The following is a 27766-nucleotide window of genomic DNA, read 5'->3' as shown; positions in this document are numbered from 1 at the left end:
CATGTATAAAAGTTAGCTAGTCAACTCTGTACAAAGCTATTTCAGTATTCATGCAGATAAAGAGAAACGAGATTGACCTTTAACAGAATTGTTTTCATTCTTTGGCCAGATGTCATTAGCAGTGCGGTTACCCAATAGTTCTGCAATGTATTGTTCTGGCAGGTTGTGATTAACTTAATTGCAATAGGTCAGAAGATTACGTTAGTTGCTGCTGACTCGGTTTTAGTCCACAGGCAATAGTACAAAAATACATTAGATGTCAAGTATCCCATCATGCACTAGTAAGGGCAAAATCATATTTCCACATTGCTGGAGGAGATTACAGAGATAGAGAGGGGTGAGGCCATGTAGGGATTTGAAAATAAGCATGAGAATTTTTGGCGTTGCTTAACGGGGAGCCAATGTAGGTCAGCGAACACAGGGGTGATGGGTCACCGGGACTTGGTGCAAGTTAGGACACAGGCAGCAGAGTTTTGGATGACCTCAAGTTTGAGGAGAGTAGAAAGTGCAAGGCTGGCCAGGCGTACGTTGAATAATCAAGTCTAGAGGTAACAAAGGCATGGATGAGGGTTTCAGCAGCGGATGAACTGAGGCAGGGGCCGAGTCGGGCGATCTTCCAGAGGTGGAAATAGGCGGTCTTGGTGATGGTGCAGATATGTGATCAGATGCTCATCTCGGGGTCAAATATGAAACCAAGATTGCGAACAGTCTGATTCAGCCTCAGACAATTGCCAGGGAGAGGGATGGAGTCAGTGGCTAGGGAATGGAGTTTGTTTCGTGGACTGAAGATAATGGCTTCGGTCCTCCCCATATTTAGTGAGAGGAAGGTACTGCTCATCCAGTACTGGATATTGGACGAGCGGACTGACAATTTAAAGGCTGTGGAGGGGTCGAAAGAGGTGGTGGTGAGGTAGAGCTGGGTGTTGTTAGTGTACATTTGGAAACTGACGCTGTGTTTTCAGATGATGTTGCCTTGGGGCAGCTTGAAGATGAGAAATAGGAGGGGGGCCAAGGATAGATCCTTGGGCGGCCACCAGAGGTAATGGCGCGGCAGCGGGAAGAAAAGCCATTGCAGTTGATTCTCTGGCTATGATTAGATAAATAAGAATGGATCTAGGCGAGTGCAGACCCACCCAGCTGGACGACGGTGGAGAGGCGCTGGAGGAGGATGCTATGGTCAACCGTGTCAAAGGCTGGAGACAGGTCGGGAAGGACAAGGTGTGATAGTTTACTTTTGTCATAGTCAGTCACTTAGAATGACAAATAGAACATCTTCAGTCCAAGAACATAAAGGAAGCTCTGGTGTAATCTGAGTCTCTTCATGCAAAAGGTACATCAGTATCTAAGTAACTGTGCAGTTATGGAGACAAGAACTTTCCTGGGGCTGTCTGATACAAGGCAGCTACAAACATTAGGGCTCTGTATTAGTTCGACAATGTCTCAATTAATAGAGAATCTGAAATTCCAGGAACTTGTTCACCTGTTGATAAGGCGCTAGTAACAGCTTTATAAGGACTATACAAGACAGACAGGCATTTCACACAAGCATAGCTAAATAAAGGTTAAAAAACACCATTGTGTGCTGGTATCTAGGCCACCAGTATTGTCATAGCGAATGCTGCCTCAGAGATGTTTGAAATTAGTTCAGAGTAGGAACCAGGTTAACAATGCTTGCTGCACACTCATAAATAAAGGTGTTGATAGAATAACTCCCACACCCACCAAAATCAGCTCCCGTCATTCAGAATGTACTATGAGAGCACTCAATCCCCCGCAGACTCTAGATCATGAAAGCACAGATGGCCCTCAGGAGTTGTAAAGAGCAGACTGACAAAAGGTGCCCATGAAATGGCAATACAAGACACAGAAAGGAAGTAAACTTGTGAGGATCTTGCACTTCACCAACAGTGCAGAGTTCACCATTCAGTAGAAGAAACCACTCAGTAGGACCTGAGAGTTGAACGAGATGTGTTCCCAAGTCACAAGCTTCTGCTGGGATCCAATGGCTCAACATTGGTCAGTTTGACAATGTGGAGCTCTCTGGGGGCAATCAAAGGCCCAGCCTTGAATATCTATGGCACCGGGGAGAATCATTTACAGTCAAGATTTGCAGATATGACCTCCTCAGGATGAGACCAAAAGAGTGATTGTTTATTTAAGGGCACTGTGTTGATGGAAGATCTGCTGGGGTCAAAGTCTTTGTACAATTCTATCATTCTTTGAGCTTGGTTCTTGAAAACATAATTAACAACAAATCCACTGGCGTCTTTTTTGTCCAGTGAAGACAATGGCCCAGAAATTCGGGTCGGGGGCTTCCCGCGGGTGCAAGCCCCCAACCTGCACTTAGCTAGCGCGCTGCCCATTGAGCTGTGGGCCCGCGTGGGATTCTGATCCTAGGCCTCCTCCAACTGCCAGCGCGCAGTGCTTGCATATCCCAGGGGCGAAGTTAGTTCGATGCGCCCCCTGGGATCACGTGGGCCATGGAGTGCCAATGGTAGCAGGGAATGCTTCATTCATAAGTTTGACAGGAAGAGCTGTCAAACCTATAAATACTATAAGCCCCAAAACATCACTAAAATCTCAAATAATTTTTTTTTTTAAATCACATTTTTAAAATAAACTATAAATTACATGAAATAACTATTTTAAACAATAATTTAAATTTTTGAAAAAATTAATTACATTTTCTAACGGGGCTAAAAATAAACTTCCCTTTCTTTAAAGTATTTAAAAATAATAAACCTGTAGAAAAAATGTTTTAATTTTAATTAATTCACCACTTGCCTTGTTAAAAGCAGGTCTTGCGCCTGCTTTTTAAAAGTGTAACCGCTGGAGACTTACCCTCCCGGAGAAACCTGCAAAAAAAACGTAAGTTCGATGCGTAAGCGCTGCCCTCCAGCACACGCGTTCCACCTGTCAACCCCTTCTTTCAGGGGAATGGAAGTGCCGGTTTCCCGCGCGTTCGCAGTGCATGCACGAAACTGGCACTGTCGTTGGGTCTAAGCGTGAATACCCCGTGCGTACTCACGCATTGGGAACCTAATTTCTGGGCCATTGACATTTGCTCCAAGGGCACAGTCAATCTTTATTACAAGCAGAGTAATTATTATGGCATCATGATGTTGAAATGTCTTGAAGGGAAGTTGCCTCACAAGACCTTCTACAACTAATTGTGGTGTTAACATGCGCCAGAGAATGCCTGGAGAGGCAAAACAAAATGGCTAAAAATGCTTCCACTCACCACCACTTTTTAAAATTATTCTTCCTCTTTCTTTATGCGCACATGCGCATTCCACAGCCAATTGTAACCAAATAACCTACAGCAGGATTTTGGTACCTCTGTTTTTAAGCGAGTTCAAGGACACCCACAGTGAATGCCTCAGATTCCTCTCAGCTCAGTGCGACATTATTCACACTCACCTGAACGTCATGGTCGAGATCAGTCTCGTAATTTCAAGGAATACAGGAACAGTCCACTGAGCATGTTGTTAAGTATGTTAGATCCAACCCTTTAACCTCATTCATGTTTCGCCACTATCACCATTCACTTAATATCCTGACAACCCAAGAATCTATCACCTTTTAAATACCTGAATTAAATCTGCATAAATAGGCTCCTGTGGTAGTGCGTTTCACATTCCCATAACATTTTGCTTTAAGAATGTTTTCCTGGATTAACTTTTCAATAGCTTAGTTTTAGTTTTAAATTTATGTCCCTTTCTTACAGATTTCACGATCAGCAAAATTACTTTTGGAAATCATCTATCCTGTCAATTCCCTTTTTAATTATTACACAGGATGTGGTCAATGCTAACTTGACCATCTTTAATGTCCATCCCTAGTTGCCTTGAGGAGCTGGTGGGGGCCTTCTTTTGAAACACCTCGATCAGATCACTCCTCGTGTTTCGGAAGATTTGCTCAGTCTCTGATCAGACCCAAGGTACTAAATGGAACAGGAAAGACAAATCCACAGCAGTACTTTCAGTTAAATTGTAACTACAAGACTAGGATAAACCTGGTAAAAGAGAAGTTCAGAACGACGGTCACAGCAGGAATTATCAGTACCTGAAATGGTCGCCTGGGCAGGGTAGTAGAGGCAAAAAACAAAAATTAATTAATTTAAGCAGTTAGATATTGTGATAAGGGAATCTTTAAGTTTCTACTGGAAGGATAAGTTCGATGGGCCAAATGGTCTCACTGCTCAATACTAATGTTAGTGATCCAATCTAAACACTGGGGAACTCAGCCACTCCCTACTGACAGTATTAATGTGATTGGTATCTTTTGGGACTGAGCAGCTGAATCTTCCCCATCTCAAGTTGCAAACAACACATTTCTCCAGCATTTTCTTTCTGGTTTCCATTTGAAATCTGCCCTCATCTCACCTCCGATTTGCTCTTCTCAGACATGGCCTTGCCCTCTTCACTATCTTCCCTGTCACTCTGAGTTTTGCCCATCCCTTCCTGAGGTTGGCCACCTTATTTACTCAACTTTTCCCTCCAATTTTTGTGCCCTTCTCGATCCCTCAGTCTTTTCAATGGTTTTGCCCCCGGGACGATTATTTCTTCCTTTTTTCTGTCACCTCACGGGGCTAAAATGAAGCTCAATGTGAGTGAAAGACTTTCCTGTCAGCAGCAGTGTTTAGTTTATATGACACTAATATCTGAAGCGGTCTTTTCTTTGACTTTCCCTCAGACTAACACGACCCGAGTCTCTTTCTGACTAAAAGTAACCCTGCCAGCTCCTGGTTTTTCCTCAGAATATTTTTGTTCCTTTTCTTGAGAAATAATTTGTGACCGGATTATTTTTTAGCTGCAATCCCTCAGCATTTGCCCTAAAACGTGTGAAGTGAGTGAGTGAGAATGTGCTTTCCCCGCCCGCCCTGTGAAAGGCTCGCCCAACCGCACGCTTCCTCCCCCTCCTGCAGCCTCCCGCTTTCTGCCCGTTGCTAGGCGACGCCGCCTCTATTTATAGGCACGCCTCCCCCGGGGCGGGGCCAACAGAAGGGCGACATGTGAGCAGCGCTGCGGCCAATCAGACCGCTGCGGCTGAGGGTTGAGCAGGGCGCGAGCGCCAGCGTGACGAGACAGCCCGCCTCACGTGCCCAGGGAGGCCGAGCGCGCGCCCTTTGAAGCAAGGCCCAAAGACAAAGGGCGGGAATAAGACCCCGCGGGGCCTCATGTTTGCGTCGCAGCGTCAGGCGCGGCCCGGCCTGGCCCCCGGGTGAGCGGGGCGACTGTCTGCCACCTTGCTTAAGGATTTCTCCCCAGCTACAAACCCGGGTTACTCCGGCAACCCGCCGCCATCTTGGTGAAGGAATGTGGGACGTCCCCGCGCTGCCATCTTGGTTCAAAGGGGAGGAGGAGGAGGACTGGGCGGGGAAAGCACATACTCACTTCACATGTTTTAGGGCAAATGCTGAGGGATTGCAGCTGAACAAAAAATAATCCGGTCAAACATTATTTCTGACCAGCAAAGGAAGAAAAGATATCCTGAGGAAAAACCAGGAGCTGGCAGGGTTACTTTTAGTGAGAGAGAGACTCAGGTCGTGTTCGTCTGAGGGAAAGTCAGAAGAAAAGACCGCCTCAGATATTAGTGCCACATAAACTAAACACTGCCGCTGACAGGAAAGTCTTTCACTCACATTGGGCTTCATTTTAGCCCCGTGAGGTGACAGAAAAAAGGAAGAAAAAAGTAGACCCGGGGGCAAAACCATTGAAAAGACTGAGGGATCGAGAAGGGCACAAAAATCCGAGGGAAAAGTTGAGTAAATAAGGTGGCCAACCTCAGGAAGGGATGGGCAAAACTCAGAGTGACAGGGAAGATAGTGAAGAGGGCAAGGCCATGTCTGAGAAGAGCAAATCGGAGGTGAGATGAGGGCAGATTTCAAATGGAAACCAGAAAGAAAATGCTGGAGAAATGTATTGTTTACAACTTGAGATGGGGAAGATTCAGCTGCTCAGTCCCAAAAGATACCAATCACAATACTGTCAGTAGGGAGTGGCTGAGTTCCCCAGTGTTTAGATTGGATCACTAACATTAATATTGAGCAGTGAGACCATTTGACCCATCGAAGTTATCCTTCCAGTAGAAACTTAAGATTCCCTTATCACAATATCTAACTGCTTAAATTAATTCATTTTTGGTTTTTGCCTCTACTACCCTCCCCAGGCGACCATTTCAGGTACTGATAATTCCTGCTGTGACCTTCGTTCTGAACTTCTCTTTTACCAGGTTTATCATAGTCTTGTAGTTACAATTTAACTGAAAGTACTGCTGTGGATTTGTCTTTCCTGTTCCATGTATTACCTTAGGTCTGATCAGAGACTGAGCAAATCTCCCGAAACATGAGTGATCTGATCGAGGTGTTTCAAAAGAAGGTCCACCACCATCTTCTCAAGGCAACTAGGGATGGACATTAAAGATGGTTTTGTTAGCATTGACCACATCCTGTGTAATAATTAAAAAGGGAATTGACAAGATAGATGATTTCTAAAAGTAATTTTGCTGATCGTGAAATCTGTAAGAAAGGGACATAAATTTAAAACTAAGCTATTGAAAAGTTAATCCAGGAAAACATTCTTAAAGCAAAATGTTATGGGAATGTGAAATGCACTACCACAGGAGGCCATTGATGCAGATTCAGTTATTTAAAAGGTGATAGATTCTTGGGTTGTCAGGATATTAAGTGAATGGTGATGGTGGCAAAACATGAATGGGGTTAAAGGGTTTTACCTAACATACTTAACAACATGTTCAGTGGACTGTTCCTGTTCCTGTATTCCTTGAAGTTACGAGACTGACCTCGACCATGACGTTCAGGTGAGTGTGAATAATGTCGCACTGAGCTGAGAGGAATCGGAGGCATTCACTATGGGTGTCCTTAAATCGTTCAAAAACAAGTACTGAAATCCTGCTGTAGGTTATTTGGTTGCAATTGGCTGTGGAATGTGTGTGTGCGCTTAAAGAAAGAGGAAGAATAATTTTTAAAAGTGGTGGTGAGTGGATTTTTAGACCATGCCCCCAGTCATTGAATCCCCAACCAGCGGAAATAGTTTCTCTTCATCTACCCTATCTGTTCCCCTTAATACTTTGATCAGATCACCCCTTAACCTTCTAAATTCTAGGGAATACAACCCTAATTTGTGTAATCTCTCCTCGTCACTTAACCTTGAAGTCTGGGTATCATTCTGGTAAACCTATGCTGCCCTCCTTCCAAGGCCAATATATCCTTCCTAAGATGTGGTGCCCAGAACTGCTCACAGTACTCCAGGTGTGGTCTAACCAGGGTTTTGTATCGCTGCAGCATGACTTCTACCCCCTGTACTCTAGTCCTCTAGATATAAAGGCCAGCATTCCATAAGTCTTTTTCATTATTTTCTGTACCTGATCATGACATTTTAATGATGTTAGTACCTGGACCCCCAAGTCTCTTTGGACCGCCATTGTTTTTAGCTTTTCATCATTTAGAAAGTATCCTGTTCTATCCTTTTTAGGTCCAAAGAAGATAACCTCTCACTTGCCTACATTGAAATCCATTTGCCACAGTTTTGGCCGTTAACTTAATCTGTATAATGCTGAGTTATACCACAACCGCAGAGGTTACCACTCACTAAATGTGCAGTTGGTGTGTGACCATGCTCAGCATATCATGATGGTGAATGCCCAGTATCCTGGCAGCAGTCATAATGCTTTTATTCTGTGCCAGTCTGCTACTCCCTCGGTCTTTGAGACACCAAGACAAACCAGTGGGTGGCTACTGGGCGACAAGGGCTATCTCTTGACCACCTGGCTCGTGACTCCACTCCGCAATCCAACCACCCGTTTTTGGAGGCTACCGAATTTCGAGCCCTACCTCTCTTTTAGGGATTGTGGGTGGTTTGTGAAGACCAAAGCTGAAGTAGTAAAACTATGCATCTAACCTCCTCTCTCATTTTCCTGAATGCACTGATTCATGCTTCCTAAGTCTAGGCTGACTTAATGTGCAGCCCTGATGGCATTTCCTAAATCGCTGTTCTTCATGTGTTAGACTCATCATTGTTGGAGAAGATCTGTCCCTTTTTTGTATACACGCAGAGACCCTTTCCACAACTGATTATTAGTTAGCATTTAGTGGGAATCCTGGCTAATTTTATTCCCTCCCTTGCAATAGGGTGCTGAGGTAAATTGTAATTAGACTTGGGTGTACAGGGCACGATTTGCAGATGACACAGAACTTGGAAGTATACTGAACAGTAAGGAGGATAGTGATAGACTTCAAGAAGATAGACAGCCTGGTGGAATGGGCGGACACGTGGCAGATGAAATTTAATGCAGAAAAGTGTGAAGTGATACATTTTGGAAGGAAGAACAAGGAGAGGCAATATAATGTAAAGGGTACAATTCTAAAGGGGGTGCATGAACAGAGACCTGGGGGTATATGTACACAAATCGTTGAAGGTGGCAGGGCAGGTTGAGAACGTGGTTAAAAAAGCATACGGGATCCTGGGCTTCATAAATAGAGGCATAGAGAACAAAAGCAAGGAAGTTATGATGAACCTTTATAAAACACTGGTTCGGTCTCAACTGGAGTATTGAGTCCAATTCTGGGCACTGCTCTTTAGGAAGGATGCGAAAGCCTTAGAGAATGGTTCCAGGGATGAAGGACTTCAGTTATGTGGATAGACTGGAGGAGCTGGGGTTGTTCTTCTCATTCCAGAGATTTTTGAGATGAGATTTGATAGAAGAGTTCAAATTCATGAGGGGTTTAAACAGAGTAGATAGAGAGAAACATAGAAACACAGAAGATAGAAACTGTTCCCATTGGCGGAAGGGTCGAGACTCAGAGGACACAGATTTAAGGTGATTGGCAAAAGAACCAAAGGCGACATGAGGAAAACTGTTTTACGCAGCGAGTGGTTAGGCTCTGGAATTCACTGCCTGAAAGGGTGGTGGAGGCAGATTCATTGTGGCTTTCAATAGGGAATTGGATAAGTACCTGATGGAAATAAATGTGCAGGGCTCTGGAGAAAGGGCAGGGAGTGGGACTAGCTGAAGTGCTCTTGCAGAGAGCCAGCATGGGCTCGACAGGCAGAATCGCCTACCTCTGTGCTGTAACCATTCTATGATTCTATTAAGTTTACCACATTTGCTGAGATCAGCAAACTTAACAGAGGAGTACAGTATCAAACATGGGAACTTTCTGATATGTGTGGCTCAGTATTACACTGGGGAGCAACTGCATTTATCCAACGGGTAGTTGGGTAGCTTTGTTTATTAAATATTCGAAAACAACTAATGAACAGGAAAAATAGACAAACACTTTGACTTGTACACAATCTCTTTAGTAATACAGGCAGTCTTGAGGCAGCTATTCTTTAATTCAGAAGCGGTGAGAGACAGTTTTACCGTCATATTCTGCATTTCAGAACCATAAAGCCCCATCACAGATGGCATCCCAATCAGAAGAGGATAAAGCTGAAGTTTCCAGGGGCTTCACTGAGGACAATGCCTCAGCGATGGAAGAGACAGCTCCAGTTAAAAAGATCAAAAGAGAAACGAGCACCTTGCTTTGTGAAAATGAATCTTGTAGCGAATCCAATAAAGGTATTTGTCCTGGAATAAAGGATTTCAGTAAAGTATTACTATTTTGAATAATTATTTTTTTTAATGAGGAAGAGATGCTCTATGTTGATAATGTGACCACTACCGTAGTCATTCAAATCAGATTAACACAATGTCTTGCATTATTATGTAAATGTCTACAGCATCTTCTGTGTAACCAGAAACAAACCTTACATGCAAGAATATTAAAATTAATTGGTTCAATTTTTCTTAATGATCTTTTTGATTTATTCCATAGTTGTCTGCACTGGAAAGATCTTGGGGTCAGCAAATGAAACAACCAAAAAGACTGAAAGCAGAAGATACAGTTTCAGAAATAGAGAGAGAAAAGTTGATACTGAAGAAAGGGAACTTTGTGACGATGATTACCTGTGTATGTGCAAAGTAACCTATCCATTTCCTCAGGGCAGGAATAATTTATTGGGTGTTTTGGTGTGATGACACAGGGGCCTTGGTAGGCCGGGGGATTGGTGGAGCAATACAGCATGTCAGAGTGGTGGGACAGGAGTGCAGGCCTGTGTTTGCCCACAAACAGGCACCGATTGTTCTTTTTCACTGAGGAAAAACAATCACAAATATGATCCCCAAACTATTGATAATAATTCTGGAATCTTGTAATAAAATAGAACAGGACTTTCAGTAATTATAAACTAATGGCCCCTGATTACAGGGAATAGCAGCTCCTTGTCTAAGATATTGAAGCATCCTATGCCAGCCTGCAGCAGGACCTGGACAAAATCCAGGCTTGGGCTGACAAGCGGCAGCTAGCATTCAAACTTATGAACTTATGCCCGCACCTGTTTTTGGGCCTTATCCAATTTCTAGGCCTCTGTCTATTGCATTCTTAGCTTGATTCCCCACTCCTGTTTTTGAGGAATAGAGCCTGTTGGTATTGGGTGACCTTGTAGCTGTTATCATTTTAATCTAATGTCTTTGTACTGAGCCAAGGTCAACTAAGAATGAGCCTACATTCCAGTCCCTTGTACTTTGTTCATCTTCTGATTAATTTAGTGCTGCTGCTCTAATTCAGGTATTATCCTATTAAAGCAGTTCCAGGAGATTCCCAGAACCTGCTGTCATTGTATTTATGGACAGAGGTGAGTCAGGTGTCACCTCAACCAACTCTCATCATTCCTAGTTTCAGAATGTATTGAACAGTAGTTGCCAAATCCTGGGCACTCTGACAATACAGTAATTCAGGGACCTTTCCCGACTTTACAAAGCTTCCTGAAACTGTTCAGCACCATTATACTATTTTTCGAGCTCCTATGCTACATCATTTCAGTCCCAGCCATCGTGTTCAACTGGGCACTCAGATGAAAAGATATAATCACAGAACACAGGTAAGAGGAAGGTCAATTTTTACTCAAAGACGTGGGAGGCGATGTAATAGAATCTTGCAATACGTGTTAAGCCTTATGACAGTCTAATATAAAGATAAAGTTGCTTTTAAAATTTTTATTATTCCATTCTTTTTATCAAAATACTTTTCTGCAGATCAGCAAATCCAACAAGGATTTTGAATACATTGATGCGAAGGATGAATCTACATCAAATTGGATGAGGTGAGGGAAGACTGATACCGTATTGTGAGGATCACAAGATAGTAATGGATGAAGAAGATCATTTGTCCCATTTCATTTGATCCATCCAGTACAATATCCCACCCAACAGCCAGTCAGCCTTTCATTCTGGGTGGCTGTGGCTGGGAAAACGAGCCAAATTTTTTAATCAGCTCTAGGCATTATATTCAGTATGAACTCCAGGAAACCCGTATTTCTGGATTGCTGCACCTCTCCCACCCCCCGTCAGACACTCCCTCCTTAGGAATATTGGGGCCATTATCTTTCGTATCTACACTGAAGTGATTGGTCCCCACTGAGTGTCCTCTCCTGACGGTGTGTTTGAAATTGAAATTTGTCCATGGCTGGGGACATGTTTTCATTCTAACTCGCTATACTAATATGCTTTACATTCTGTATTCATTTTACAATTTTAACTTATTTTTGGCCACTTAAATATTTGTATGTTATGTTCCAGGTTTGTTAACTGTGCCAGAAAGGAGGAGGAGCAGAACCTTGTAGCCTTTCAGCACTGCGGCAAAATTTATTACAGGACTTGCAAGCCTGTTCCTCCTCGGTGCGAGCTGCTGGTCTGGTATGGTGATGAATATGCCAAGGAACTCGGTATCAAATGGACCACAATGTTGGTGGCAAAACAAGAACCAAAATGTAAGGATTCTGATCAAAATAGGGAACTGTAGCCAAAGTATCATTTGTTTTCTGTTATACTCTCAAAGGTGTTTGATAAAGTGCGACGTAATAGACTTGTCAGCAAAATTGAAGCCCATGTGATCAAAGGGGGAATGTTAGCGTTGATTCAAAATTGGCCATGAGACAGAAAGCAAAGAGTGGTGCTGAATTTTTGTTTGAGACTAGAGGGAAGTATACAGTGGTATCCCCCAGGGGTCAGTATTAGGACCCCTGCTCTTTCTGATACATATTTATGATCTGGACTTTGACAATTGGGGGCATAATTTCAATGTTTGCAGATGACACAAAGCTTGTTCACAAATGAAGAATGGATTACTGGGTGTGTTTATTGTAGGGCTGGGTGCAGCCACGGAACTACCCGAACATGACTCACCACCATCAGGAAGCGAGAAAGCAAACATGCTTCTATCTGACTGGAACCCACCAAACACCACCACAGAGGAAACAATTGCAATTCACCCCACTGAGACCAAAGGTGTATCAAAGTTCACAGTGCCTTCCCCACAGCTGATAGTGTCAGTGCTGAGAGAAAAATCCTCTCACACCACTGAGGCCATAGTAGTAAACAGTGAAAAGGATAGTAGAAGTTTTCAGGAAGATGTAGATAGACTAATGAAATGGGAAGTTACATGGCAGATGAAATTTAATGCAGAACAGTGTGAAGTGATGCATTTTGAAAGGAAAACTGAGGAGAGGCAACATAAATTAAATGATAACATTTTAAAGTGGGTGCAGGAACAGACACCTTGGGATTCACATACTCAAATGTTTGACGGTGGCAGGGCATATTGTTAAGGCTATTAATAATCATTTGGGACCCTAGGCTTTATCAATAGAGGCATGGAGTATCAACGCAAGGAAATTATGGTAAACTTTTATAAATCACTGTTTAGGCCTCAGCTAGAGTATTGTGTCCAAATCTGTGTGAATCATACCAGGGATGGGAGACTTCAGTTATCTCATAGTAAAGGATCCTCTGGGAAAGAGTGATCATAATATGTTAGAATATCACATTGGGCTTGAGAGCGAAATACTTATGTCTGAACTAGTGTCTTAAACTTAAATAAAGCCAATTATTTAGGTATGAGTGGTGTGTTGGCTATGGTAGATTGGAAAATTAGATTAGAAGATATGATGGTAGATAAACAGTGGCAAACATTTAAATACATATTCCATTATTCTCAGTGAATATACATTCCTTTGAGAATTAAAAACTCCTGTTGAAAACTGATCCATCCTTGGCTAACTGAAGAAGTTAAGGATAGTATTGGATTAAAAGAGGCTTATAATGTTACAAAGAATAGTAATAAGCTTTAGAGACCATCAAAGAATGACTAAAACATTGATAAAAAGGGACAAAATAGAATAGGAGAGTAAAGTATCAAGAAATATAAGAACAGATTGTAAGAGTATCTACAAGTATGTAGAACGGAAGAGAGTAGCAAAAGTAAGCATTGATCCCTTAGGAGCTGAGACAGGAGAAATTATAATGGGGAATAAGGAAATGGCAGAGACCTTAAACAAATATTTTGTATCTGTTTTCACAGGAGAAGACAAAAAACATACCAAAAGTAGTGGGGCACCAAGGGGCAAATGAAAGGAAGGGAAATGATTAAGAACAGTAGAGAAAAAGTACTTGAGAAAATAATGGGACTAAAAGCCAACACATCCCCTGGACCCCTACATCCTCGGGTTCTACAAGAGATAACTGCAGAGATAGTGGGTGCATTGGTTGTGATTTTCCAAAATTCCCCAGATTCTAGAACAGTCCCAGCGGATTGGAAGGCAGCAAATGTAACAACGCTATTCAAGAAAGGAGGGAGAGAGAAAACATAGAACTACCGTCCAATTAGCTTGACATCAATTGTCGAGAAAATGCTGGAATCCATTATTAAGTAAGTGGTAACAGGGCATTTAGAAAATCGTAATATCATTAGGCAGAGTCAACATGGTTTTATGAAAGAGAAATTGTGTTTAACAAATTTATTAGAGTATTTTCAGGATGTAACTCGCAGGGTAGATAGTAAATTTGGATTTCCAAAAGGCATTCGATAAGGTGCCACATAAAAGGTTGTTATGCAAGATAAGGGTTAAACATAGAAACATAGAAGATAGGAGCAGGAGTAGGCCTTTCGGCCCCTCGAGGCTACTCCGCCATTCAATGCGATCATGGCTGATCATCCAAGTTCAGTACCCGGTCCCTGCTTTCTCCCCATCCCCCTTGATCCCTTTAGCCTTAAGAAATATATCCAACTCCTTCTTGAATATATTTAATGAATTGGCCTCTACTGCCTTCTGTGGTAGAGAATTCCACAGGTTCACCACTCTCTGGGTGAAGAAATTCCTCCTCATTTCATCCTAATAGGCCTACCCCTTATCCTTGGACTGTGACCCCTAGTTCTGGACTCCCCGACCATCGGGAACATCCTCCCTGCATCTAGTCTGTCCAGTCCTGCCAGAATTTTATAAGCTTCAATGAGATCCCCCCTCATTCTTCTAAATTCCAGCGAGTACAAGCCCAGTCGACCCAATCTCTCCTCATACGTCATTCCTGCCATCCCAGGTATCAGCCTGGTGAATCTTTGCTGCACTCCCTCCATGGCAAGAACATCCTTCCTCAGATAAGGCGACCAAAACGGCACACAATACTCAAGGTGTGGCCTCACCAAGGCCCTGTACAACTGTAGCAAGGCATCCTTGTTCCTGTACTCAAACCCTCTCGCTATGAAGGCCAACATACCATTTGCCTTCTTAACCGCCTGCTGCACCTGCATGCTTACCTTTAGCGACTGGTGCACAAGGACACCCAGGTCTCGTTACACTCCCCCTTCTCCCAATCTATTGCCATTCAGATAATAATCTGCCTTCCTGTTTTTGACACCAAAGTGGATAACCTCACATTTATCCACATTATATTGCATTTGCCATGCTTCTGCCCAATCACCCAACCTGTCCAAATCATCCTGTAGTTTCTCGGCATCCTCCTCACAGCACACACGCCCACCCAGCTTTGTGTCATCTGCAAACTTGGAGATATTACATCTCATTCCCTTGTCTAGATCATTCATATATATTGTGCATAGCTGGGGTCCCAGGACCGATCCCTGCGGTACCCCACTAGTCACTGCCTGCCACTCGGAAAAAGACCCGTTTATTCCAACTCTTTGCTTTCTATCTGCCAACCAGTTCTCTATCCAAGTTCATGCGGTTGAGGGTAATTTATCAGCATGGATAGAGGATTGTTTGACGGACAGAAAACAGAGAGTAGGGATAAACGCATCATTTTCGGGTTGGCAGGCTGTAACTAGTGGGGTGCCGCAAGGATCAGTACTTGGGCCTCAGTTATTCACAATTTATATTAATAACTTAGATGAAGGGACCGAGTGTAATGTATCCAGGTTTGCTGACGTTACAAAACTAGGTGGGAAAGTGAGCTGTGAGGAGGGCACAAAGAGCCTGTAAAGGGGTATAGACAGGTTAAGTGAGTGGGCAATAAGGTGGCAGATGGAGTATAATGTGAGGAAATCTGAGGTTATTCAGTTTGGTAGGAAGAATAGAAAAACAGAATATGTTTTAAATGGTGAGAAACTATTAAATGTTGGTGTTCAGAGAGATTTAGGTGTCCTCATACAGGAAGCACAGAGTTAGCAAGCAGGTACAGCAAGCAATTAGGATGGCAAATGGCAAGACGGTCTTTATTGCAAGGGGGCTGTCGTACAAGATTAAGGAAGTCTCGCTACAATTGTGCAGGGCTTTGGTGAGACCACACCTGGAGTACTGGGCACAGTTTTGGTCACCTTATCTGAGGAAGGATATACTTGCCTTAGAGGCGGTGCAACAAAGGTTCACTGGATTGATTCCTGGGATGAGCGGGTTATCCTATGAGGAGAGATTGAGTAGATTGAGCCTATACACTGGAGTTTAGAAGAATGAGGGGTGATCTCATTGAAACATATAAGATTCTGAGGGCGATTGTAGGGTAGACTGAGAGGCTGCTTCCCCTGGCTGGACAGTCGAGAACTAGGGGGCAGAGTCTCAGGATAAGGGGTCGGCCATTTAAGACTGAGATGAGAAGCAATTTCTTCACTCAGGGAGTTGTGAATCTTTAGAATTCTCTGCCCCAAAGGGCTATGGATGCTGAGTCATTGAGTATATTCAATGCTGAGATAGATAGATTTTTGGAATCATGGGGAATCAAGGGATATGGAGATCGGGCGGGAAAGTGGAGTTGAGGTCGAAGATCAGTCATGATCTTATTGAAAGGTGGAGAAGGCTCGAGGGGCCGTATGGCCGACTCCTGCTCCTAATTCTTATTGTTCTTATATAATATAACATAAAAACAGAAAATGCTGGCAATGCTCAGCAGGTCAGACAGCATCTGTGGAGAGAGAAACAGAGTTAACTTTTCAGGTCGATGACCCTTCGTCAGAACTCTTATGATCTTATGTTATGTATAGAGACTAAAGAAGCTGGGGTTGTTTTCCTTAGAGCAGAGCAGGTTAAGGGCATTTTTAATAGAGGTGTTCAAAATGATGTAGGGTTTTGATAAGAGTAGATAGAGAGAAACTGTTTCCACTGGCAGGAGGGTCAGTAACCAGAGGCCAAAGATAAAAAGTCAGGGCAGATGAGGTAAAATCTTTTTACGCAGCAAGTTGTTATGATCTGCAACGGACTGCCTGAAAGGGTGCTGGCAGCAGCTTCAATAATAACTTTCAGAAGAGAATTGGATATATACTTGAAAAGGAAAACATTGCAGGCTATGGGGAAAGAGCAGGGAAGTGGTACTAATCGGATAACTCTGCAAAGAGCCGGCACAGACATGATGGCCCAAATGGCCTCCTGCTGTGCAGTATGGTTCTATGATAATTGACTGACTTGTGACTTTTATGTTCTAATAGAGGATAGAGAGCAGATGGAAGCTTGAGGTGTAACTAAGTTTTGTATCTGCTTTAACGGTTCCCAGTTTCCCTACCTGGACAGGAGGTGAGGTGGGATAGTTGCCCTCAGTACTCTTGGACTGGGAAGGGATGAATTCAGCAAGTGTCTCCCCTCCTGATCCCTATACAGTGACTCTTTGGTGTGTCAATGATCCTCAGTTGGTATCACTGTTGTCTCTCAGACAATGGTTGTTATCCACAGTAGAATAGGCCCTGAGGTCAGGAACTGCCCCCTTAAAAATCATCGTCCTACTTTCCAGCTGAAGAAAGAATTGCTCTCACATCGAGCGTTGGATGTACTTGGGATGGCCCAAAGTCCTTTACACCATTGAGTTACTTTGAGAAGAGCGATCGCTGTCGTTCTGTTCGCAAATTCAGCAGCACAGGTTCCACACACAGCAAGATCCCACAAACAGCAATCAGATAAATGGTCTGGTAATGAGATTGTTCTTGTCCAACTTAACAGGCTGACAAGGACACAGTTTAGCCCGGTTTGAAAGATGACACCTCTGACAGTGCAGCACTCGCTCAGTACAGCACTGCAGTGTCAGCCTGGATTATGTTCTCAAGTCTCTGGAGTGGGACATGAACCCACAACCTCTGACTCCGAGGTGAGAGAGTTAAATACTGAGCCGAGGCTGATTGAGGTTATCAGATTTTCGGAGACAGAAGTATTGCCCCACCCCCCACCCCTCCACATCTAGTGAGGTGTTCATGTATTGCCTCCAAAGTGATATTTTCTAACACCAATCTGCCGGCCGAGGCAGTGTTACACCCCCACCCCACTGAGACATTGTCCCCCCACACACTTCCCGCGGGTGTAAGCCCCCGACCTGCACTTACCTGACGCGCCGGCCGTTGAGCTGTGGGCCCCTGTGGGATTCCGATCCTGGGCCTCCTCCAACTGCCGGCGCGCAGTGCCTGCGTATCCCAGGGGCGCAGTTAGTTCGGTGCGTCTCCTGGGATCACGTGGGCCATGGGGAGCCAATTGGAGCAGGGAATGCTTCATTCATAAGTTTGACAGGAAGGGCTGTCAAACTTATAAATACTACAAGCCCCAAAACATCACTAAATCTTCAAATAATTTTTTTTTTAATCACATTTTTTAAATAAACTATAAATTACATGAAATAACTATTTTAAACAAAAATTTAAATTTTTGAAAAAAATAATTTTATTTTCTAACGGGGCTAAAAATAAACTTACCTTTCTTTAAAGTATTTAAAAATAATAAACCTGTGGAAAAAATGTTTAAATTTTAATTAATTCACCACTTACCTTGTAAAAAGCAGGCCTTGCGACTGCTTTTTACTTGTCTAACTTTTGGAGACTTACCCTCCCGGGAAAACCTGCAAAAAAAATCGTAAGTTCGATGCGCATGCGCAGCCTCTCCGGCGCACGCGTTCGAACTCTGAACCCCTTCTTTCAGGGGAACGGAAGTGCCGGTTCCCCGCGCCTGCACAGTGCATGCAGGAAACCGGCACTTCCATTGAGCTTACGGGTGAGTACCCCATGCGTACTCACCCGTGGAGACCCGAATTTCTGGGCCAATTGTTATTAGAAAACTTACTTGGAGTAGTTCAAGTTGAATAATTGAGCATTCCCTGCTACCAGGAAATATGTATCCCATTAATTACTACATTTAAACAGGTCTCTGTAACCTGAGCTTTTCCCGTGTCCATTCATGTGTGCACTTTGGCTACCGCTCCGGACCTGAGCCATTCAGTACATTTCCACTTTCTCCCCCTCTTTTCCTTTGCTCTCTGTCCCTCCCTGACCGCTCTCTCCTGTCGTCATGCCCCCTTTCATCTCTCCTCTTTCGGATACACTGCCCTCCCAAATCCCGACCCCAATCCTTCATTACTCTTCGACCTTCCTACTCTCTGCCGCCATCCCAGGTTTGTTTCCTTCTTAGATAAGCTTACAGATTCCCTCTGTGCCTCTCTTGGCATTCTATGAAGGGCCCATCGAGGCACTCGTTGCTGCCTCCTTACGAGCAGCAACCCCAACTGTCCCATCCGACTCTCGCCGACCTTCCCACCCAACGTGCCCACTGGGGCAAATGTTGCCAAACTCCTCCCCATCCAACTCATCCCCCACAGTGCTGACACTGGACGCTGGCAGTGGGGCAGCCATCGCTGACCCTCTTCACATCTCCCTCCAGAATGTCCGTTCACTTGCGAACAAGGCCCTTGCCATCCATGAGCATGTCGTGGATGATTGCATCAACATCATGGCTCTGACGGAAAGTTGGTTGAGGGGTGATGACACCTTATCGTTAAATGAAGCCTCTCCGCCTGGCTATACCTTCCACCACTTCCCCCGCGCAGACTGCCATGGTGGTGGTGTGGCTCCCATCACCAAATCACACCTTGGTCTGTCCCCCTACTCCTCCGGCACTTTCTCCTCCTTTGAGCATCTCACCCTAGTCCATGCCTCTCACCTCTCATTTTAAATTCTCTTTCTCTAACGCCCACCCAAGTATCATAAAAATGTTATTCCCACGATATCTTCACTGCTTTCCTCCCCCAGCCTCTGCACCGAACGACTTCTCATTCTCTGATTTCAACCTCCATCTCAATCCATCATGCTCTCGCCTCTGAATTCACTAGCCTCCTATCCTATCCATTCTTATCATTCGAATCGTAGACAGAGAATCACCTGCAACGGCTTCTCTTCCCACTCCCGCACCCTTACCTCTGCTGTTACGGTCACGGAGGGAGCGTTAACGCGGCCAGAAATCCTTCCACCACTTCATACAGTTCCCCAAAGGGAACAGTGTGAAGACACGTACGACGACGACCTCTGCTGTCCCCCAAGGATCGATCTTTGGTCCCCTCTTATTAATCATCTGCATGTTGCCCCTTGGTGACATCATCCGAATGTTTCCACATGTACGCTGATGACACCCAGCTCTACCTCACTACCACTTCTCTCGACCCCTCCACGGTCTCTAAATTGTCAGACTGCTTATCCGACATCCAGTTCTGGATGAGCAGAAATTTTCTCCAATGAAATATTGGGAAGACCAAAGCCAATGTTTTCGGTCCCCACCACAAATTCCGTTCCCTCGCCACTGACTCCATCCCTCTCCCTAACATCTGTCTGAGGCTGAACCACATTGTTCACAACCTTGGTGTCATATTTGACCCTCAACTGAGCACATATCCGCAGCATAACTAGGACCGCATATTCCCACCTCCGGAACATCGCCCATCTCCGCCCTTGCCTCAGCTCATCCGCTGCTGAATCCCTCATCCATGCCTTTGTTACCTCTGGACTTGACTATTCCAACGCACTCCTGGCTGGCCTACCACATTCTACCCTCCGTAAACTGGAAGCGATCCAAACGCGGCTGCCCGTGTCCTAACTCGCACCATGCCCCGATCACCCATCACCCCTGTGCTCGCTGACCTACATTGGTTCCTGGTTAAGCAACGCCTCGATTTGAAAATTCACATCCTTGTTTTCAAATCCCTCCATGGCCTCGCCTCTCCCAATCCCTGGAATCTCCTTCAGCCCCACAACCCCCCGCGATATCTGTGCTCCTCTAATTCACCCCTCTTGAGCATCCCTGATTATAATTGCTCAACCATTGGTGGCTGTGCCTTCTGTTGCCCAGGCCCTGAGCTCTGGAATTCCCTGCCTAAACCTCTCCGCCTCGCTACCTCTCTTTCCTCCTTTTAAGGCGCTCCTTAAAACCTACGTCTTTGGCCAAGCTTTTGGTCACCTGCCCTAATTTCTTCTTCTGTGGCTCAGTGCCAAATTTTTTGCCTTATAAATATTCCTGTGAAGAGCCTTGGGACGTTTTACTACGTTAAAGGCGCTATATCAATATAAGTTGTTGTTGTTATTTATAAAGATACAGTGAGCTTCATTGCACTGTTGGGGCCCCTGGCAACTCCCAGCCAGTTCCCTTTTATTCAACACTTGCTGTTTAATTTTCTGTCCACTTTTAAGAAAACTGATTTTCACGCTGGTTTACAAAAGTTATTGAAAGAGTATTGATATCTACCTTGTTCCTTGGAGGATTTCAAAGACTGAATGTATGAATCTTGAAATCTTTGGTAGTATTCATTAAAGGATGTGTTTATTTGCAACACCTAAAGCTCTGATTGGTTCCCTTGGATGACAAGTCCTGATTGCTGATTGGCCCCCTTGGAGGACAAGACACACCCAGCAGTTTCTCTGGAATGTGTAATTAGATCCTCCCAGCCGACGTAATCAGTGACTTTGCAAAGTGTAATTCGAGCCATTCTGACTGTGAACTCCAGACAGAACAGAGCTCACTTGGAACAGACAGGGCTCACCCTCGCGGGTTAAGACCATCTCCCACCCCCCAAACAAGTTCCTGACCTCCCCACCCCACCCAACTTCCTGACCCCCTCCACCCCACCCAACTTCCTGACCCCTCCCCACCCCACCCAGCTTCCTGACCCCCTCCCCACCCCACCCAACTTCCTGACCCCCTCCCCACCCAACTTCCTGACCCCCTCCCCACCCAACTTCCTGACCCCCTCCCCACCCCACCCAACTTCCTGACCCCCTCCCCACCCCAACCCAACTTCCTGACCCCCTCCCCACCCCACCCAACTCCCTGACCTCCTCCCCACCCCGCCCAACTTCCTGACCTCCCACCCAACTTCCTGACCTCCCCCCCACCCCACCCAACTTCCTGACCTCCCACCCAACTTCCTGACCCCCTCCCCACCCCACCCAACTTCCTGACCCCCTCCCCACCCCACCCAACTTCCTGACCTGCCCCCCACCCCACCCAACTTCCTGACCCCCTCCCCACCCCACCCAACTTCCTGACCTCCTCCCCACCCCACCCAACTTCCTGACCCCCTCCCCACCCCGCCCAACTTCCTGACCTCCTCACCACTCCCCCCTCTCTCTCCCCCTCCCTCTCTCCCCCTCCCTCTCTCTCTCCCCCTCCCTCTCTCTCTCCCCCTCCCTCTCTCTCTCCCCTCCCTCTCTCTCTCCCCTCCCTCTCTCTCCCCCCTCCCTCTCTCTCCCCCCTCCCTCCCTCTCTCTCCCCCCTCCCTCTCTCTCTCTCTCTCCCCCGTCCCTCTCTCTCCCCCGTCCCTCTCTCTCCCCCCTCCCTCTCTCTCTCCCCCTCCCTTTCTCTCTCCCCCCTCCCTCTCTCTCTCCCCCCTCCCTCTCTCTCTCCCCCTCCCCCTCTCTCCCCCTCCCCCTCTCTCCCCCCTCCCTCTCTCTCTCCCCCTCCCTCTCTCTCTCCCCCCTCCCTCTCTCTCTCCCCTCCCTCTCTCTCTCCCCTCCCTCTCTCTCTCCCCCCTCTCTCTCTCCCCCTCCCCCTCTCTCCCCCCCATCTCTCCCCCCCCATCTCTCCCTCCCTCTCTCCCCCTCCCTCTCTCCCCCTCCCTCTCTCCCCCTCCCTCTCTCCACCTCCCCCTCTCCCTCTCTCTCTCCCTCCCTCTCTCCCCCTCCCTCTCTCCACCTCCCTCTCTCCCCCTCCCTCTCTCCCCCCCTCCCTCTCTCTCTCCCTCCCTCTCTCTCCCCCTCCCTCCCTCTCTCTCCCCCTCCCTCCCTCTCTCTCCCCCTCCCTCCCTCTCTCTCCCCCTCCCTCCCTCTCTCTCCCCCCTCCCTCCCTCTCTCTCCCCCTCCCTCTCTCTCTCCCCCTCCCTCTCTCCCCCTCTCTCTCTCCCCCTCTCTCTCTACCCCCCCTCCCTCTCTCCACCCCCCTCCCTCTCTCCCACCTCCCCTCCCTCTCTCCCACCTCCCCTCCCTCTCCCACCTCCCTCTCTCTCTCCCACCTCCCTCTCTCTCTCCCACCTCCCTCTCTCTCCCACCTCCCTCTCTCTCCCACCTCCCTCTCTCTCTCCCACCTCCCCCTCTCTCTCTCCCCCTCTCTCTCTCCCCCCTCCCTCTCTCCCACCTCCCCCTCTCTCTCCCCCCTCCCCCTCTCTCTCCCCCCTCCCTCCCTCTCTCCCCCTCCCTCTCTCCCCCTCCCTCTCTCCCCCTCCCTCTCTCCCCCTCCCTCTCTCCCCCTCCCTCTCTCCCCCCTCCCTCTCTCCCACCTCCCTCTCTCTCTCCCACCTCCCGCTCTCTCTCCCACCTCCCTCTCTCTCTCCCACCTCCCTCTCTCCCACCTCCCTCTCTCTCTCCCACCTCCCTCTCTCTCTCCCACCTCCCCCTCTCTCTCCCACCTCCCTCTCTCTCTCCCACCTCCCTCTCTCTCTCTGCCCAATCTCTCTCTACCCCACTCTTCCTGCCCCACACTCACTCTCTCTGCCCCTTGTCTCTCTCTGCCCCTTGTCTCTCTCTCTCTTTGCCCCTTGTCTCTCTCTCTCTGCCCCTTGTCTCTCTCTCTCTGCCCCTTGTCTCTCTCTCTCTGCCCCTTGTCTCTCTCTCTCTCTGCCCCTTGTCTCTCTCTCTCTGCCCCTTGTCTCTCTCTCTCTGCCCCTTGTCTCTCTCTCTCTGCCCCTTGTCTCTCTCTCTCTGCCCCTTGTCTCTCTCTCTCTGCCCCTTGTCTCTCTCTCTCTGCCCCTTGTCTCTCTCTCTCTGCCCCTTGTCTTTCTCTCTCTGCCCCTTGTCTTTCTCTCTCTGCCCCTTGTCTTTCTCTCTCTGCCCCTTGTCTCTCTCTCTCTGCCCCTTGTCTCTCTCTCTCTGCCCCTTGTCTCTCTCTCTCTGCCCCTTGTCTCTCTCTCTCTGCCCCTTGTCTCTCTCTCTGCCCCTTGTCTCTCTCTCTCTGCCCCTTGTCTCTCTCTCTCTGCCCCTTGTCTCTCTCTCTCTCTGCCCCTTGTCTCTCTCTCTCTGCCCCTTGTCTCTCTCCCTCTGCCCCTTGTCTCTCTCCCTCTGCCCCTTGTCTCTCTCCCTCTGCCCCTTGTCTCTCTCCCTCTGCCCCTTGTCTCTCTCCCTTTGCCCCCTCTCTCCCTCTGCCCCCCTCTCTCCCTCTGCCCCCTCTCTCCCTCTGCCCCCCTCTCTCCTTCTGCCCCCCCTCTCTCCCTCTGCCCCCCCTCTCTCCCTCTCTCTGCCCCGCCCTCCCTCTCGTTCTCTGTCCCACTCTCTCTCTCTCTGGCCCTCTCTCTTTCTGCCCATTTCCCTCTCTCACTGCCCCCTCTCTCTCTTTCCCTCTCTCTCTCTCTCTTTGCCCCACTGTCTCTCTCTGCCCCTCTCTCTCCCCCTCTCTCTCACTCTGGGACTGGGGGTAGGGTCTGGGATTAGGGGCAGGGCTGTGCCTGCGGTCAGGACTTGGCCAGGGGGTGGGGCAATGGGTGGGGCTGGTCCTGGGGGCACGGCTGTGACTGGGGCGGGGCTGTGACTGTGGACTGGGGGCGGGGCTGCATCTGGGGGTGGGGCTGTGCCTGGGGCTGATACTGGGGACGGGTCAGGGACTGGGGGCTGTGAGCAGGACTGGGACTGCCCTTTTAATCTCCACACATTATTGATGATTCCCCCCTCACCACTTCTTTCACTGAAGGAGGCTCTAAATTCACAATATTAACATCTAAAGAGCCCTGCGTTAACACTGAAATAACCACAAATTGTACTACCAAAAGAAACTTCTAGATGATCCATTACACTGACAATTTCGCTTTCTTCCTTCTCCAGCAGCTCACCAAGTGCACCGAGATGAGTCTCATCCTTGCCCTCATTGCAATGTTGCTTTTACCACTGCAGAGTTTCTTCAGAAACACATCAGAAGACATCCAGAATCCAGTGGACAAATTTCAGCAGGACAATCTCCTCCTGCCAGCATAAAGTATCTTGCACAACGCAAAAATGGGCAGGGATCGTTCACACAAACTGTCCACAGGAGTGAATGTATAAAATCAGGAGATTTTCACCTAGACCAGTGGATCCACACAGGAGAGAGGCCGCATAAATGTAGTGAATGTGGAAAGAGTTTCACACGGGCAGGGCACCTCCAGAGACACCAGCGGATCCACACAGGAGAGAGGCCGTATAAATGTGCTGAATGTGGAAAGAGTTTCACAGATTCAGGGACCCTCCATAGACACCAGCGGATCCACACAGGAGAGAGGCCGTATAAATGTGCTGAATGTGGAGAGAGTTTCACAGATTCAGGGGACCTCCACAAACACCAGCGGATCCACACAGGAGAGAGGCCGTATAAATGTGCTGAATGTGGAGAGAGTTTCACAGATTCAGGGGACCTCCATAGACACCAGCGGATCCACACAGGAGAGAGGCCGTATAAATGTGCTGAATGTGGAAAGAGTTTCACAGATTCAGGGGCCCTCAAGAGACACCAGCGGATCCACACAGGAGAGAGGCCGTATAAATGTGCTGAATGTGGAGAGAGTTTCACAGATTCAGGGGACCTCCATAGACACCAGCGGATCCACACAGGAGAGAGGCCGTATAAATGTGCTGAATGTGGAGAGAGTTTCACACAGGCAGGGAGCCTCCACAAACACCAGCGGATCCACACAGGAGAGAGGCCGTATAAATGTGCTGAATGTGGAGAGAGTTTTGTTTACATCTATCAGTTGAAAGCTCACACGTGCTTTGAAACCTGCCGTCATTGTGGGGATTTCTTCAAGGATTCAACAGCTTTCAAAGTTCACCTGAGAAAATGTTCTTAAGCATAATGAAGATAATGGTAACCAATTTATAATTTGACTAAGTTTAAATATTTCTTTCTATTTGAATGGCCTTCAATAACCACTAGTTATCTCAAAGATTACTCATATTTATACTTCTTGCCTTTCACTCTTTATGATAATATTTGTGTGTGGATTAAGATGGAATATAAGGGTAAATTCCACAATTCCTCACTCCCAGTGAGGGTTGGAGATTTGGGGCTCTGTTGCTGTAGCCTAATGTCTGACCCACTCACTCTGAAATTGTATCTTTTGACTGGGATTTCAAAATGTTCCCTCTGATATAAACTGCAGCATCTGCAGAATGTGTTTAATCTCCGTGAGTCTTTGTCCCACCGAGCTGTCACAGCCCCTTTATTCTGATGGTGAGAGATCGCTGGGATCGATGCTGTCTTTATGCAGTCTGGTTACATCTGCGTTGGTAAAGGTGCCGATCACAAAATATACTGGGCTAAAAATTCGCTGGAGGCGCCAAAGCAGCGCAAAGTTCACCTGGGCGCTGGATTTTGCGCTGCGATCGGAGCAGCAGCGATCGCCTCAAATTCAGCTCAAGTGCCCCAAGAGGGACACGGGGCGAGGCTCGAGGCGCTCCGCGTCCCTCTTAGGGCGCTGAAACTGAATATCGCAGCGCAACGTGCCGCAGCGCCACACACTGCGGCACGGCATGCTGCGGTACTGCAGGCCTTCCTCCCATTGTTAAGGGGGAGGGGCCTGCAGCAGCGCGAACCCCGAGCGCGAGTGCCGGCAAGAGAGCCCGGCACCGTGGAGAAGTGCCGGGCTCTCGGGAAACAGCCGGCAATGTCGCGGGGCGGGGATCTGGAGGCCGGAGACGGAGGTGCTGGCAGGCGACCGCCGAAAAAACCGGCCGCCCCGCACCTCCACCTTAACTTGCGCCTCTGCCGGCGCAGCAAGGCCCCGTGAACCGGGCGCGGGTAGCGAACGGCGCTACAGCGGCGTATGCTACCAAATATCGCGATCGGGGCACGATTGGGGCGCTGCGCACACCGATGACGTCATCGGTGGCGGCGCAGCGCAACAGGCTAACGCCACCATTAGCGCCCCTGCTGAATATCGCGGGAGGCGCAGCCAGTGGCGCTACAGCCACTGACTGCCTCTTTAGGCGTTAACAGGTGGCGCTACTCACCCAATTTCTCCCCCACTGTGTTAATAATATAGCGGCAGAAAAATTGTTTCCCATGAGATTTTCTGAACAGATATTCTGTAAAATGCTGTTACTGTAGTTTTCAAAGTTTAAGAAAGTGTCGACAAGAGTTTAAGCAGAAGCTGAATTTGAAAATTGAAAAGTTGGTTGAAACGTGTAATTTATTTGACTCAGGCTCGACAGGCCGAAATGTGCTTTAATTTGTATTATTCTGTATTGTATTTAAAATATTTACATGCAAACTGATTGATGTGTGTCTACATTGTCCAAGTAAAATCTATGTTGGTGTACAGAGTTATTCAAACATTATTAAACAAGCAAATTGTGATCTGATTAATTATCACTGAGCAGTTTATTTAATGCTTTGCACAAATTGGCTGCTGCGTTTCCCACATTACAACAGTGACTACACTTCCAAAAGTACTTCATTGGCTGTAAAGCGCTTTGAGACGTCCGGTGGACGCGAAAGGCGCTATATAAATGCAAGTCTTTCTTTTTATTCTGAAAATGACAGAATTGCCTCTGATCCGAGGGGAGTCAGGCGGAACGTTTGTTGGTGGGGCGAGGTGCGCTGGCCGGCGGGTTTAGCGCGGGGACGCGGGACCGGAAGGAAGATGGCGGCGCCCATGTGAGGGGGAAAAGCGGCTTCTTGTCGTTTAAAAGAGGAAGAAAACCGGGTTTAAAAAACCCGCCTGAGCCGCGGAGAAAGAGCCGCCCTGGGAGTGGGCACCCACTAGCCGCCGATAAGGCCCCGGAGTTGGGGTAAGTGGGGCCGGAGTGGCGCCGGGAGCGGGAATGAGTGGGCGGGCTGGGCCCTGGAGACTAGGCCCAGGTCCCCCTCCTCTCCCCTCCCCCAGCCTCAGGCCCAGGACCCACATTCAGCCCAGTTCAACCTGAGCAGCACTTTCACATTCCACTCAAACTTCTCATTCACTTCAACCTCTTACACTTAGTCGCACCTAAAAACATTAGCTCATTTTAACCCCTCTTTAATTTTATTGTAATTATTTGATTAAAAAAAATGATTTTAATCTCTTAAATATAAATTTATACTATATTTTAAATTTAACCTGATTATTACTTTTAGATTTCATTAAAGCGTTTCGTCTACTTTAATCCGGGAAATTTATTTCCACTTTTTAATTGGCAAAAGAACCAAAGGCGACGTGAGGAAAGTTTTTTTTTTACGCAGCGAGTGGG

At 47.1% G+C, this 27766-nt stretch overlaps 1 protein-coding gene across 1 annotated transcript; it reads left to right on the top strand.

Annotated features, from left to right (window-relative positions):
* Window positions 1-5796: 5796 nt before the first annotated feature.
* LOC147109879 (uncharacterized) lies at window positions 5797-26380 on the top strand. The gene is made up of 7 exons (XM_086002415.1): window positions 5797-5868; window positions 9408-9585; window positions 10634-10700; window positions 10889-10946; window positions 11101-11168; window positions 11644-11834; window positions 24389-26380. Exons 1-7 carry the CDS (start codon window positions 5797-5799, stop codon window positions 25384-25386), a joined length of 1632 nt encoding a protein of 543 aa, XP_085858541.1. The 3' UTR covers window positions 25387-26380.
* Window positions 26381-27766: the final 1386 nt, after the last annotated feature.

This window comes from Somniosus microcephalus, chromosome 12 (genome assembly GCF_052327205.1).
Source record: "Somniosus microcephalus isolate GS21.2 chromosome 12, FLI_Smic_1.0, whole genome shotgun sequence".
Classification (NCBI taxonomy): domain Eukaryota; kingdom Metazoa; phylum Chordata; class Chondrichthyes; order Squaliformes; family Somniosidae; genus Somniosus; species Somniosus microcephalus.
The sequence above is the reverse complement of the archived record's forward strand: the minus strand, read 5'-3'. Positions and strand labels throughout refer to the sequence as shown.